This window comes from Sparassis crispa, assembly GCF_003851025.1.
Source record: "Sparassis crispa DNA, contig_000002F, whole genome shotgun sequence".
Classification (NCBI taxonomy): Eukaryota; Fungi; Basidiomycota; class Agaricomycetes; order Polyporales; family Sparassidaceae; genus Sparassis; species Sparassis crispa.
This window is the reverse complement of record NW_020939749.1, coordinates 3,695,516-3,708,537: the sequence shown is the minus strand read 5'-3', so window position 1 is coordinate 3,708,537 and position 13,022 is coordinate 3,695,516. Positions and strand designations below refer to the sequence as shown.

The 13,022-nt window shown below is 50.5% G+C and overlaps 8 protein-coding genes across 8 annotated transcripts; 4 read left to right on the top strand and 4 right to left on the bottom strand.

Annotated features, from left to right (window-relative positions):
• Window positions 1-12: 12 nt before the first annotated feature.
• On the top strand, window positions 13-3,816 carry SCP_0312590 (hypothetical protein; the record flags this gene model as incomplete). The annotated part of the gene is made up of 6 exons (XM_027756642.1): window positions 13-29; window positions 517-532; window positions 586-2,191; window positions 2,255-2,391; window positions 2,468-3,529; window positions 3,586-3,816. The coding sequence occupies 6 exons, from the start codon at window positions 13-15 to the stop codon at window positions 3,814-3,816; spliced, it is 3,069 nt and encodes a 1,022-aa protein (XP_027612443.1).
• Window positions 3,817-4,367: 551 nt separating this feature from the next.
• SCP_0312580 (hypothetical protein) lies at window positions 4,368-5,844 on the top strand (the record flags this gene model as incomplete). Its single annotated transcript, XM_027756641.1, has 10 exons — window positions 4,368-4,541; window positions 4,602-4,668; window positions 4,720-4,817; window positions 4,866-4,903; window positions 4,967-4,978; window positions 5,029-5,151; window positions 5,208-5,304; window positions 5,356-5,400; window positions 5,463-5,570; window positions 5,620-5,844. The coding sequence occupies 10 exons, from the start codon at window positions 4,368-4,370 to the stop codon at window positions 5,842-5,844; spliced, it is 987 nt and encodes a 328-aa protein (XP_027612442.1).
• A 1,077-nt stretch (window positions 5,845-6,921) lies between these two features.
• SCP_0312570 (hypothetical protein) lies at window positions 6,922-7,493 on the bottom strand (the record flags this gene model as incomplete). The annotated part of the gene is made up of 4 exons (XM_027756640.1): window positions 6,922-7,082; window positions 7,131-7,166; window positions 7,215-7,339; window positions 7,390-7,493. The coding sequence occupies 4 exons, from the start codon at window positions 7,491-7,493 to the stop codon at window positions 6,922-6,924; spliced, it is 426 nt and encodes a 141-aa protein (XP_027612441.1).
• Window positions 7,494-7,858: 365 nt separating this feature from the next.
• Window positions 7,859-8,477, bottom strand: SCP_0312560 (hypothetical protein; the record flags this gene model as incomplete). The annotated part of the gene is made up of 2 exons (XM_027756639.1): window positions 7,859-7,897; window positions 7,953-8,477. 2 exons carry the CDS (start codon window positions 8,475-8,477, stop codon window positions 7,859-7,861), a joined length of 564 nt encoding a protein of 187 aa, XP_027612440.1.
• Window positions 8,478-8,645: 168 nt separating this feature from the next.
• SCP_0312550 (hypothetical protein) lies at window positions 8,646-9,057 on the bottom strand (the record flags this gene model as incomplete). The annotated part of the gene is made up of 3 exons (XM_027756638.1): window positions 8,646-8,845; window positions 8,895-8,976; window positions 9,031-9,057. 3 exons carry the CDS (start codon window positions 9,055-9,057, stop codon window positions 8,646-8,648), a joined length of 309 nt encoding a protein of 102 aa, XP_027612439.1.
• An 806-nt stretch (window positions 9,058-9,863) lies between these two features.
• Window positions 9,864-10,256, bottom strand: SCP_0312540 (hypothetical protein; the record flags this gene model as incomplete). Its single annotated transcript, XM_027756637.1, has 1 exon — window positions 9,864-10,256. One exon carries the CDS (start codon window positions 10,254-10,256, stop codon window positions 9,864-9,866), a length of 393 nt encoding a protein of 130 aa, XP_027612438.1.
• Window positions 10,257-10,615: 359 nt separating this feature from the next.
• On the top strand, window positions 10,616-10,843 carry SCP_0312530 (hypothetical protein; the record flags this gene model as incomplete). The annotated part of the gene is made up of 1 exon (XM_027756636.1): window positions 10,616-10,843. One exon carries the CDS (start codon window positions 10,616-10,618, stop codon window positions 10,841-10,843), a length of 228 nt encoding a protein of 75 aa, XP_027612437.1.
• Window positions 10,844-12,193: 1,350 nt separating this feature from the next.
• On the top strand, window positions 12,194-12,475 carry SCP_0312520 (hypothetical protein; the record flags this gene model as incomplete). Its single annotated transcript, XM_027756635.1, has 3 exons — window positions 12,194-12,217; window positions 12,273-12,407; window positions 12,455-12,475. The coding sequence occupies 3 exons, from the start codon at window positions 12,194-12,196 to the stop codon at window positions 12,473-12,475; spliced, it is 180 nt and encodes a 59-aa protein (XP_027612436.1).
• Between the last annotated feature and the right edge of the window lie 547 nt (window positions 12,476-13,022).

Here is a 13,022-nt window from a genome sequence, read left to right as displayed (position 1 = left end):
TAAGTGTATACTATGAGCAGTGATTCCTCGTGAGTATGTTCAATCTGTTATCTTCTTCGAACACTTCCACGTACGATGAGATATGGAGCTTGTATGGCCACACTGGCTCTCGGATCGCGGCGCAGTCAACATTTACATCTCTTTCAAGCCATTTTTCCTCTTTGTTTTCTGCTGTACGTTATCTTTCTCCGTAGAAATAGTCAGGATCTGTCTACTTTGCTGCTGCTTGCTTTAGTGAGACACACAAGCATGTTTCATTCGCTGGAGGCGCGTAACTTCACTTGACGTTGCACGTCCTTGGGAATTAGTTGTCGCGGAAAACCTTTGCTTCATCCATATAATTTCGTCCGACATTTGTGGACCCATGTTGAGCCCCATCCGCTCTAGGTCACTGAACTTAAGGCTGTGGATATGAGATAATGCTTTACGCCGCACAGTACAGTCACGAGTTTTCGTTTTGCTTCATATATAATTGACCAATATCTGACAATCTACATTTCTGGCCGTTTCTAACAGTCGCGAGTCATCTCCAGTAAGTCTCTTAATCATATTAGTTTGCAGTTGCACTGAGGAGACCTGATAAAGGCTCGTCGTCGCCCTCCTTCCCCAGGATCCGACTCTAATCAAAGTGCATCATCTGGAGGTTCGTCGCAACCTCGCCACGAACCATCGGCTTCTTCTGGATTTCAACAATATGCAGGCACATCGGCTTCCGCCTTCCAGTCATCGGCGGGCACGTCTGCATATCAACCGCCGGCAGGCACGTCACTGTCTGCCTTTAAATCATCCCCGTATACCTATAGTGCGAAATCTACTACGACAACACCCATTCTCCGCCAACCTGTTGGTTTTGGCGGGACCGTACCGAAGGCTAGTTCAACCTACAGTGCATCTGCTACAGCCGCACCAGCGACCGAACACACACCCGATCAGGGCACAGCGGCTACGTCTTCCTCGAAGTCGAAGTCGGAGAAGACGTCCAAGAGCAAAGACAAGGAGAAAGTAAAGTCCGCCTCTTCGGGAAAGGGCAAGGAGAAGGCAAAGCCTAGCTCTTCGCACAGAGGCAGGGAAAAGGAGAAGGAAACTGCTCGTCACCCGTCGGATGGTCTACCTTCTGGTGCCCCGCCGGTGCGGAAGGGAGTCGTACCATCAGCGAACAAGACTACCTTTCGCGTGCATAACTACACCAACGATCCCAGCGCTGCGAGGCCAAGTCCCGTACCTACTGACGGGCCGTATAAATCTGATTATCGCGCTGTACCAGCACCACACGGACGAGAAGCTGCGCATCCGACCACTGCGAATCCCGACCTTGAGCAGGAGCCTCGTCGTTCGTACTATCGCCATGATTATGAGAGACAACGGGACAATGCGCCTGCTCGTCGTCGCGCCAAGGTCGCTGCTGCCGAAAATGATGCACCGGTACCGGTACCCACACCAGCACTCATAGAGGTCACCTCTCCGACACCTATAGTTCCACCATCACCAACGTCTGTCCCGGCTGCAGCTCATGGATACGCATACCCGCCGACGCCAGCATCTGCATACTCGCCAGCAACGCCAGTAACACATTCGCATGCACAGGTCTCAACGTCAAGTCATAGACACAGACATGCGTCACCAACAGGATACGCCCGTGTATCGACACCAGCACCCGCACATGTACAGACTCCTTCACGAACATACGCACGAACGCCAGGTCTCACTTCAGAACCAATGCAAGCCTACGCAACGCCATCATCCATGTCCTCACCAACGCCAGCATACTCACAGCCACCAACACCCATGGCTGATCGCAGATCATTCGACCATTCAAAACCGTTAGAAGACAGTTACAGGCCATCTTCGCCTCCCTCTAATAGAGCGTACAGTACACCCGAACGATATCATGGCACTGACTCACATGCTCACAGCTCTCATTCACACTATCCTTCAACTTCCCCGTCAAAGTCATACGTCCCCCATACTCCCGTACCCCCATCGCTGCCTCCCTTAGCTAGCATAACTTCACAGCAACCGATCCGCTACCTCCGTGTGTTGACACTTCTCATAGAAGATAATCGTAATGGTCAAACCGAAAATCAACTTGCGGAGCTGCGAGTGGAACTCAGAGAATCACCCGACGGTTGTTACTTGGCTGACGCCAAAGACATATGTGACGCACTTCAAAGTAGTCCTTCCAGGATCGATGGTGAGATTTGTTTTCTAACGGATGACTGGTCGCTAATCGGTCTTGTCAACGTCGTTCGTGCAGGTAGCGCGAAGGTGTTTACGATGCGCGGGAAGTATCGCCATTATTTCCTTAGGCTCACGTCGGAGGGAGAAATGGAATGTAGCCCTGTGAATTTGACAGTGACTATGGACAGGACAATCGAGATATTCATTGAAGATGTGAGAATGGCCGTTTACCTTGTGTTACGGACTGATGATACTAACTTTATTGGGACCGTGCCTTTTCTCTGTGTAGAACCCTATGCCGGGGGCGAGCAGCCATCTGCGTTTGCCTTCGCTAGTAGAGCGCGATATGTTGACTCCAATCACCGACCCCATGAAGACTCCTTCGCCAGCAGCTAACTCTCAACTAATGGCACCCCTCCGGGTGGATATGGTCGCTGAGCGCGAATACTCCGATCAGCGGCATCGCAAGCATCGCAAGAGGCATAGGTCATCAAGTTCGCGTTCAATTGATTATCCCGCGCTGCACTATCCATCTCACGAACCTCCACCTCGATCCCTTGAATCTACCCCCTTTTCTCATGCATCCTCTCCTCCTATATCTTCCTCCTACTCTTACATGTCTTCTCCTCAGCCTTCACCTACCTCGCAGACGTCGTCTCTTCCACAAGCAGCATATCTTGCACCTACGTCTCCGCATTCGGCGCAAGCTGGGATGCGACACAAGTCTCCGACCGCGTTCGGCACTACGCCCACTCAACAAGATCACTTAGGCCATCAGTACGACGAGTCTTATCAGCGCCGCCCATCATCTCCGAAGAGGCCTAGGATCGACCACGCTCACCTCGGAGTTTCCAACGATGCACGGTATGCATGGGACGACTCGCGCACGCGATCAACATTGAGCAGCTCACTGGCACCGCCTACCTCTATGATACCAGTAAATCCTCGATCAGATTCCACCAGCATGCTCACCCCGCAGTCTGAGGGAAATCGGACTCCTTCGTCTCATGGAAGAATCCCTACATCTCACGAGCGGACTCCTTCAACTCACGAATGGACTCGCACATATTATGACAGGTCTTATTCATCTCACGAGAGAAGCAACGCACCGATCCCATCCGAACTCGTCGCAGAATCAACAACGGCAATGGTTGACTCCGTCGGCGCGTACCTTCGCTCGATAGTCAGCCAAGAACCGCAATGGCAAACATTTGTTGATATGAGAAATAGAATATGTCGCATGTCAGAGTTGCTGGAGCAATATCGATACATGAAGCGCATGTTCGACCGCTTCGTCTCTCAGTATACTCCGTCCGACTTGAAGGATGCTCCAAGTGTGCAAATCACGCGGGTGCGTTATTCCCACAATGCCTGTGCAGTCGAGACTGAATCCCTTCCCCCTTTCAGGCTCAAGTCTTGAAGGCGTACAACCTTCCCACGAGTTGGGGTGATAATTGCATGGAGGTGCTCTCTTTGGTCGCTTTGTACGGGCCCAACGGCAAGCGGTACGAAGATCGCCGAGTCGTGGATATGTTTGACGAAGTTCCACCGGTAACCACTAAACTGCAGCTAGAGAAATTCTTGGCGCTCCTAAGGGAATGTCACAGTCGATGGACTATAGATCATCCTGAATTCTAATATAACACACTCAGGGATACTCATACTTGCTCAGCTTCGGTGCTGAGGACTCCCGCTGCTGCGCTGCTGGAAGTAGGATTTCGGCATGTGAACAGTGGATGGTCTTCTTGGGCGTTACGGATAGGCTGAAGACTCCGAGAATGGCCCGCGACCAGGTGTGCCCTTTGATACTCGTCAACGTGAGGTTATTTATCTTATGTTGCTTGCCTGTAGTATATGAAGTTGACGTATCTGGGCTGGGTTTTGGGTCTGGACCTCATTACTTCCTACCGTTCTGAACGTCATCACAATCCGAACGCTCTCAATCGAGGCCTGGCATAAATTCATGAACATGGTTATCGTTCATGAGGTTTCGCCGAGAGCGTAATTAAGGAGCTTTCGGTCGTTCGTGAAGTTCGAGAGATATCGGTCAGTCCTTCTCGTGGGTTACGGTCACCTGCTGCTGTACGGACCGTCGTCCGGCATCCTTCATAAAGGCGGTTCTTGTGGAGCTCCGAGCCTCCTGGATGCAGTCGCCTTCTAGCATTCGTCTTTTACATTGAAATTCTGCGATGGCAATCGACTACAAATTTCTGACTCCGGAGCAACGTGCTCATTTCCTGGAAAACGGATGGGTCAGGATCACCAAGGCCGTACCAGAGAATATCATCCGTCGATTCACTGAGAATGTCTGGGTCAGACTCGGGTACGATCCCAATGACACGACCACTTGGCAGAAAGAGAAGGTCTGCAGTCCGATCTGTGCTTCAACTATTCTCAGTAGATTTTGGCATCCATTTTTGCAGATCCATATGCCCAGGCACCGTGAGATACCCACCAGAGACTTCATGCCGAGGGCGTGGGGCGCGATGTGTATGGTTGTAGTTTTTTCAAGAATGTGCAAGGTGTAATGACCGCTCGCAGGCGAGCTCCTCGGGGGAGAGGACCGCATCGATCCTACCCTCTTTGAAAGTTGCGGGGACAGTCTGATCGTCAACCTGGGATCTGAGGAATGGACTAAAGTGAGCTTTCTACTCGTTCGATGTTGTATATTCGCTCAATCCCCCTAGCGCAATATTAATCCGAAAGACCTCGGAAATTGGCACATGTGAGCTCAGAATTGTTCCCGATAACTTCAAACGGTGACAATCTTATAACGTTCCAATTTCAGAGACGGCGATTGGTGACGTCTCCACGACCGCTCCATCTGCCTGTGATCTGATTATTACCCAGGTTCACCCATTTCCTCGATTCGGGCGAGCAGGGGCTTACGGTGATCGTGTTGTACAATGACATAAAGCCCCGCGGCGGCGGTACATACATTGCACCCGATGGCATCAAGAATGTGGTAGAATGGTACACGGAACCTGCCGTGTAATGTACAGATTGTGGGGACTCACAGCATGCGACAGGCTCCACGAACATGCCGAGGGTGCAGAGTCCCTTGCACAGGACCCCGATGGCAGTCGATCAGTCTGCTCAATCCAGCAGTGCAAGGATTTCGTGGAAGTAAGTCATTGATTCTCAGGAATTATCGACGTATGATATATTTGTCTTCAGTTAACGGGCGATGCGGGAGATGTCATCCTACTCCACCCTTTCATGGTAAGTTTCCGTTGTGATTTGTGATTTGTGCACCTCTCTAATTTTTGTATTTATCTGCAAAGCCTCATTCGGCGTCCAAGAACCATCTGCGGATCCCTCGGTTCATCACCAATCCCCCAGTGACTCTTAAGCAACCTCTGAATCTCAATCGCGCAGACCCTACAGACTATGTAGGATTTATTTGCTGTCCTATTTACCACAATTCTCACCCGTCTGTAGTCACTTGTCGAGTTGAAGATATTGCAAACTCTCGGTGTCGACTCTCTACCGGATTGGAAGATCACGAGAGATCGCAAACGCTTCACACCGCGAACTCGCGCTGGCAAGGACACGATGATCATTGAAGAAGTAGAAAGGATGAAGGCGCATGCATTGAGGACGGGTGGTATTGTCGACAGCATGCATATCAACGGTCCTGTCCCGTACCAGGTAGTGGTCAAATGAATATGAATACTCCAGGAGATTCCTCTGCAATATTATCGTGTCTATCTCGCATAGTTGACAGCAAGGTTCCGGTTGAAGGTCTTGAGGTAGCAGAGTCTATGACACATGCCAAATCGGGACAGAAATGCAAGTGACGTCGTGCTGGAATTGGACAGCTCCGCTCCCACCGGAGACGGGGACTAATATCTAAGTTCCTTACATTGTGGGAACATCCGGCCTAACATGTATGATGGCCCGTATGTAGCTCCGACGGTCGAAAATATGTTTACAATGTAAGGCCTGATGTCTGGGCATGCGATACCCAAATCACACATTGATAATGTGTGATATTGCGACATATACAATGTTCACAAATGGCTATGTTACCATATAACATTCGTCCGAAAATTTTAGGTCTCGTTCGGCATGTCCGGCGGGAAGAAATTCTGATCGACATTATGCCTTTCAGGGCAGACAACAGATTAAATATCGAACTAGTATAAGGGCGACACAAAGTTACAATGTATGATCATTTGACATTTGACATTAGAGTCTATTTATGAGGTGAGATGTCAGGGCCTCACACCCTCGACCTAATATTCAAACTGTAAGGAGGTCGGACACCCATAGCACCGCTAAGCGGCTTGACGAGTGGCACACTCGATGGCCACTTAGTGGTCATTGGATCGCCAAGTGTACCGCTCAGTGGCTTTTCAACTGGTCGTGGGAGATTGCACAAGCACAAGCACAAGTTCGATCAAAGGAAGTACATTAACTGTATATAATGAGAAAGTGGCAAATGACAGGACATCGACAAACAGCGCAGGATGCAACGACGAGGGGCAAGGGACAGGAACAGCATGTAAAATTATGAGGAAACCACTTATTTGCACACAAGCTGGGCCAAGTCATCCCTATCCACCCTAAGCGTCCTGCCACCTTCTTCCAGTACTAGAACAAGCGGGTCTGCCACGCCTCGCATCGTTTTGCCGTACGCTCCGAAGTTGGGGCCACGCTTACACACGATCGCATAATCGCCAGGGCCTGGTCGCAATATGGTGAGGTCTTGGAGAGAGAGACATCGGCATATTCCAGCTTTCACGTCCGGTATTCACATCGCACCTTGCCGTCCACTGGGGAGGCTCCCTTCACCGTGGTCATCAGCTTGTCTCGGAGTTGACTGGCTGTGCACATGAACTTGAAGCGATAAGTATGGAACGCAGGTGCCACAGCCGCATCCAGCATCCATCCATTGGGTCCTGATGTGAATTCAGCAGACATTTTGTGTTGATGATGAGGCTACGCACCATTAGGTTCGACTGAAGATGTCGATCCATCGGGTCCTAATGTGGATTCAGCGGACACTCGGTAGTGGCGGCGCGGTTACGCACCATCAAATTCCACCGAATACCCCCACACTGAATCTGTGTCATGTGACGTGGGTTCTAATTCGTGGCCCAATGGGGTCCGAGGCCGCTCAGGGAGCGGACCACGCTCCACCGTGTCGATGTTGCCCCTGCAATGAGGCAGTTAGATATGACCAGAACTACAAGTAATGAATCTTACCTTTCTTCTGACCGGAATGCGATCTCGGGCTTTCGGAACAAGAGGACGCCCCTCGAGGTTAAAAGCTTGGCTTCAAGCTCAACCTCGTAATCGCCGTGGTACATGACATTTCGCAATGTGCCCACAAATCCCTTCAAAGGGCCTTTGATGACACGCACCACTCGCCCGATGTCGGGATTCCGTCAGTCAGGATGCTTGAGGGCAAGCTCCTTCTTCACCTCTTCCTCCATTTGCGTCTCAGAGCATGAGGGGCGCTGCTCTCCCGGCCTTGATACTGTCACCGACGGCTGTATCGAGGTCCATTCCGCCTCGGACTCTGTGAGTAAGAGATCCCAGGGTAACACATGATGCTATATCGAGTTTTGAGCATCGATAACGTCGCAGGTGGTGGGACATACCTCAGAGGTTTCCAACACAGAAGAAGTATAAAAGACTCCCATTATTGGGTTTCTAGTTCGCTGAGAAAAGTTCAGTACTTGGAAGCATTGTCGTACGTAGAACATACATGCTGAGGAAAGTTCCGCTATTAAGGATTGCAATTGCATGAGAAGTGCACAACGTACCTCGACTTTGTTCGCGTGAACAATCGTGACATCGAAATCATCCATGGCAATCACTTGCCCTTCCAAGCCCGCATGGAGGCCCGTCTTAACTTTGACCGCATCGCCAACTGCCCAAAGGGGGTGTAACTGAGTTACAGGTAGCATGAGAGATGAAAGTTCGTCATCCAACTTCTCGTGGTAGAGATTGGTTAGCATAGCCTGTCCATTAATGACTGAATGCACGACACCGATGAGGCCGCATTGCTTGCCCTGTATAACGATCACACATGTGCCTGCAGCTGGTTCGAAGTCAACACAGAATAGAATGAGCTTCACTATCGCTGTCTTTGGCACGAATTTCACCGCATTAAAGACGAATACATCGTTTCGAGTCGCGTGGACGTCGAAAGTCACCCGGTCCAAAGTGAGTTCGAGCTGCAGGAGGCCGCCTTTGAACTTCTTGCCCTTGAGAATATGTATCAGCCGATCACCTTCGCTTTCTGTCACAGCCTCTCTGAACAACTCCTTCAGTAATGCTGGCAGCATCGGTTGCTGAGAAGTTCTTCCATGCTGCCGCTTTTTTGTAGTAGGCAAGCGTGGAACCACCCAGACGCGGAGGAGAGAGTCCTCTCGCGACTCCACGAAGGCCACATCGTGCTTATATGTACCACGCGAGATGCACACCCAAGGAGAGAGGAAACCATTTTCCGTGGCTTAAAGGTGGATTCCATCGGGGGCAAGAGAGATGACTGCACCACCCGACTGTGAGGCCCGCTGTGCACATCTAGCTGCCATGTCTCTCTCTGTAATAGACCGGGCCATGGCTTCTGCATCAGCAGCATCGTCGCCGACACATGCATTATCAAGATGCGCCCGAGCTTGTTGAGTGCGTTGGACGTCGGCGAGCAACTCGGCTGGAAACAAGCTGTAAGATATATCCAATAACGCAGCTGAGACACTTACTCAGTTCCTCCTCCTCTTCTTCTTCTTCCTCCTTCTCCTCCTCCTCGTTGTCGACGATAGCCTCGATATCCAAGTATGGGTTCTTGGCATTCCATGCATGAGGATTGAAAACGTAAGAACTGACTGCAGTACTTACCGCTTTCCGCGCACACTTTGAAGACATGGCAGCGTCAGTGGTACCAAGAGGTCGGGATAGTGTCCGTTAGATTTGAGCAATCGTATCTTATGAGATGTCGCTTGGAGTACACGAGGCTTCGACCACGAGGCGTTCATCACCAATTAGCCCACATGTACAATTACTTCCGAGTAACACGTGCAATGTCCTTCAATGTCACACTGCTGGTGATGAGGTGTCACCGAGAAGATTTCCGATGTAGCGGCTGCTCCTGCAGTTGTGCGTGAGCATGCACAAGCGCCGCATTCTCCTATACATTGAGAAACATGTTAGTATAGCTACATCGCCCTTCGTCCATATCGTGCACATACATTATTGTCAGCCTGTCAGCCTATCAACCTCAGCATGTACAATCGACCTGGTGCGATCTGGCTGTAACCGCACGGGTGCGTTAATGTCAAGGGTCTTCAGAAATTTTTACGCGTAAGGTAATCAATAACCAAATCGGCTGCAATTCGATTGTATCCCACTCTGGTATGCAACCGGCACAAAAGGGCGATGAAACAAACCGTCCAGCAGCTTGGCTACCTATACTATAGCTAAAGATAATGAGGACCCCACAAGAATAAATAACAATGAAACTACAAAAGAGAGCGAACTACACTACAACGTTACTAAAGGCTCCAGGCCACATAGCAAATGACAAGCGCTACAGCTGAGAGATGGTGGTGGAACGAGAACAAGAGGAAAGAAACGCCCATTCCACCTCCAGCGGAGTTTTGATGCATCCCGTCACTTTGTCCCGTGCAAATAAGGCAGCCACACATCACGGGCCACTTGTCACGAGCCGCTTGTCACGAGCCGCTTCTCAGCCTCTGTTTGTCTTGCACAAATAGACCGCGTGCGCCATCTGGCCGCTGTCCAGAATTTGGGCGCCTTCTTCCTTGCCTTCGAATTTCCATCATCCCTGCGATATCGGCCAGTTCTTCCGTCGCCATGTCTGCCTCCTCCTCCTCGCCCATGCCCTCCTCGCTGTTGTCGTTGTTGATGCCATCGCCCTCTTCTGCTCCAGTGCTGTCATCGCTGCCCTTTTCCTCGCACACTTCGATGCCCTGAGGGCTTTCTTGTAATGCCCTCTTCCACGCAGGTGCCCTCTTCCTCGCTGAGCCATTCTCGTGCACGCCGCCGCACCTGTTTGAATTAGGGGCCGATAGTATACATTGTATTAGAACCTGTATCATAGCCATCTGAGCCACATCTCTGATGATTGAGTGCCATATCGGGTTTGTACCAAACATAAACATAAGAACTGCGAAAACGCACCATTAATTGGCACCTGAGCCGCTAGAACAACCCACAGGCCAATATTGGCTCTGCTTGAAAGCCCGGAACTGTACATTGTTGCCCATGGACGCATCGTCCACGGCTCACTCTGGCTATACAGATATTACAGATGCTACATAACGATCACTCGCAAATACCGGTCCTTCGTCAAGGTCTCGACGTCTCCGCTTTCTACAATACCTGGCGCGTATTCATGGAATGGTTGGAAATTATGAGGATCGACCACCTGAGCATACCATGTGAGTGCTCTAGTCCCACCGCAATGCACCCCACTTACACGACATTTGCCATGTACACCGAGCTGTGCTGTGACCTGAAGAAGATTCAGGCTTCCGTCTTGGGAGCAGTGGCATTCAATTTCCCGTATAGCTTTCCAGTCTTTAGCTTTCGCAAAGAGCTTGATATGAATGACTTTGGCCTGCTCATCATTCGGCTTCTGTGCTGGGATCTTGATGCGCAGGACTATGTTGGGCTTCTCCGCAATAGGTGAGTCAGTACGTTTTCTCATCTCACCGCAATTCAAGAGGTCATACCTGATCTTTGCGAGCCTTCTTGTTAGTTCTCGCATCTTTTTCCATAAACTCTGTGGGAGCCAATCGTTTACCAATCGTGGAATAAATACACGAAGCGTCTCGGTCACGAAGGCCTGAAGGGGCTGGAGGAGGCATGCCAGAGGGTTGCAGGTGAGCTCGTTTAGGGCTTTGCGATTGCTCCTGCTCTCCCGAGAGAGCATGTTTGCTGGCTGGCCATGCCACCATCCCGCCATCTGCGGGTGCATTTGACTATAACATTGGTCATCACATGGTTGAACGTTGCAATCATAGGCTTACATGCTTGTATGTCAGATGCACTCATTTTGCTCGTCGCTCCGCGTTGCGCTCTTCGGGCGATTTACGCTTGCGTGCGATCTCCAACGTCGACTTCTCAAGAGGTGCTGAGGCCGCGGTATCCTCGTGTGCATAAGGACCGAGCGTTGGAGCCACAGGAGCATGTCGCTGACTACTGTAAGTCTGCTATGTTCACTGTGAGATTTACTCACATATTTCCAGAGTGCATCAATGTAGTCCTGCTTTACTGCGTTCGACCGGCCAGTTGGTGTGACCGTTAAATTGTGCTTGTTGCAGAGTTTCGTAAGTATGTCCACTGTGTACCTGCTGAAAGTTGATTTACTGTACTTTTTCCGTAGCAGTGTCTGTTCAGCTCGTTCGAGGTCGAACATGGTCAGTGGTCTACGGTTGCCTGATTCTTTTGTATATGTCAGTCGCCTGCAATCCTTATGGAGTGTGCGACTTGAATTGGTAAGACTATTGTTCTATTGTCCACTGCGACTTAGCGTGAAGGCGCGACCTCTCCCGGCTTTGAGCTTCCCCATCCACGACCAGCATGCCCCAACTGCCGATAATGAAACATCGCATCCAGCGCCAGTACCAACCCTCATCGGGATGCATGCGTTTCGATGCCGAACACCTTCTCACTCTTCCTCCCTCATCGGCAAGGTCAAAATTCCACCTTATCAAGCCTCAATCAGATGTTCAGGCTGGCACATGCCAAAGCATTGCTAGCGACGCGCATTCCCCAGGAGCTGATGCAGCAGCGTCAGAACCCATCATCCCTAAGCCTGACGGCCAAGTAGGTCGCCCACGCCGAGGAGGTTACACGCTTAGCGATGAGTTAGGGAGACACGGGTGGGATACCGCGAAGTATGACAAGTTTCTGATATGAAGCATATCTTGCAATGTTTTCAAAGACTGTAGCTGACTAGCAAGTACAGAAGGACATCGGTGGCTTGGCAGTCAGGTATTTGGAATTGGACAAGACAATCTCAAAACAGAATCAGACGATGTTGGACGCAGTGTATGCCCAGGTACGTCGGGTAGTTGCATACGCGATCGGCACTGACGGTTACAGAACTTCATCAGGCTACGAAGCTCTATCCCCAGCTCGCGCACTACGAGAAGAGTTGGCCGGTCAGAGACGTTCTGAAGACCAAGTTAGGAAACACAACCTACATGACCAAGAAGGATAGGGGGAAGGAGCAGGAGGCCCGCGCATCTGTAAGTATAGTTTGAACCTCAAATGACTGATGCTTATTTGTCTGCAGGTTGCACCGGCCGTGTTGTAAAATATCCTGCATTGTTGTACTGCTCTTGATTTTAGTCATGAATGTAGACTCGATTGTTTGGATTCGAGCGGCGCCCTACATGCGCTCATGTAGCATTATCCCATGTTGTTTCCAGATCTGCGCTGTACGAGTCAACCCCATTTGCACCAATGGTCAGTAAAGTTATAAGTCGGCTGTCCCGGGTTGCTGCCTGAATGGGGGATACTAAGGCTCACAAGATCGTCAGCATGCCCAGTCGGCAGTAACGCAAAAGTAACGCATATGTCACAGACAGTAACGCGGGCCGTTTTGCTACTCTGCTCAGCAGCCTAATGCGCGAAGGTCATGACCGTGTCATTGTGAATGCCACCACTTGAAACCCCGCTGCTGACGCTCGCAGCAGACTTCGGCCAGTGACTAGCCAGCGTGAGTCTGCGTTACATTGGAGGTCAAGAAGGGACTCCTCCAATACCGATCCATTTGAGCTCGTTCAACCTCAAGAATGTTGTGGTACTATAAAATCATACATATAAGAGATAACTAAGTGGTAGAGGCAGGGGAAAGGGCT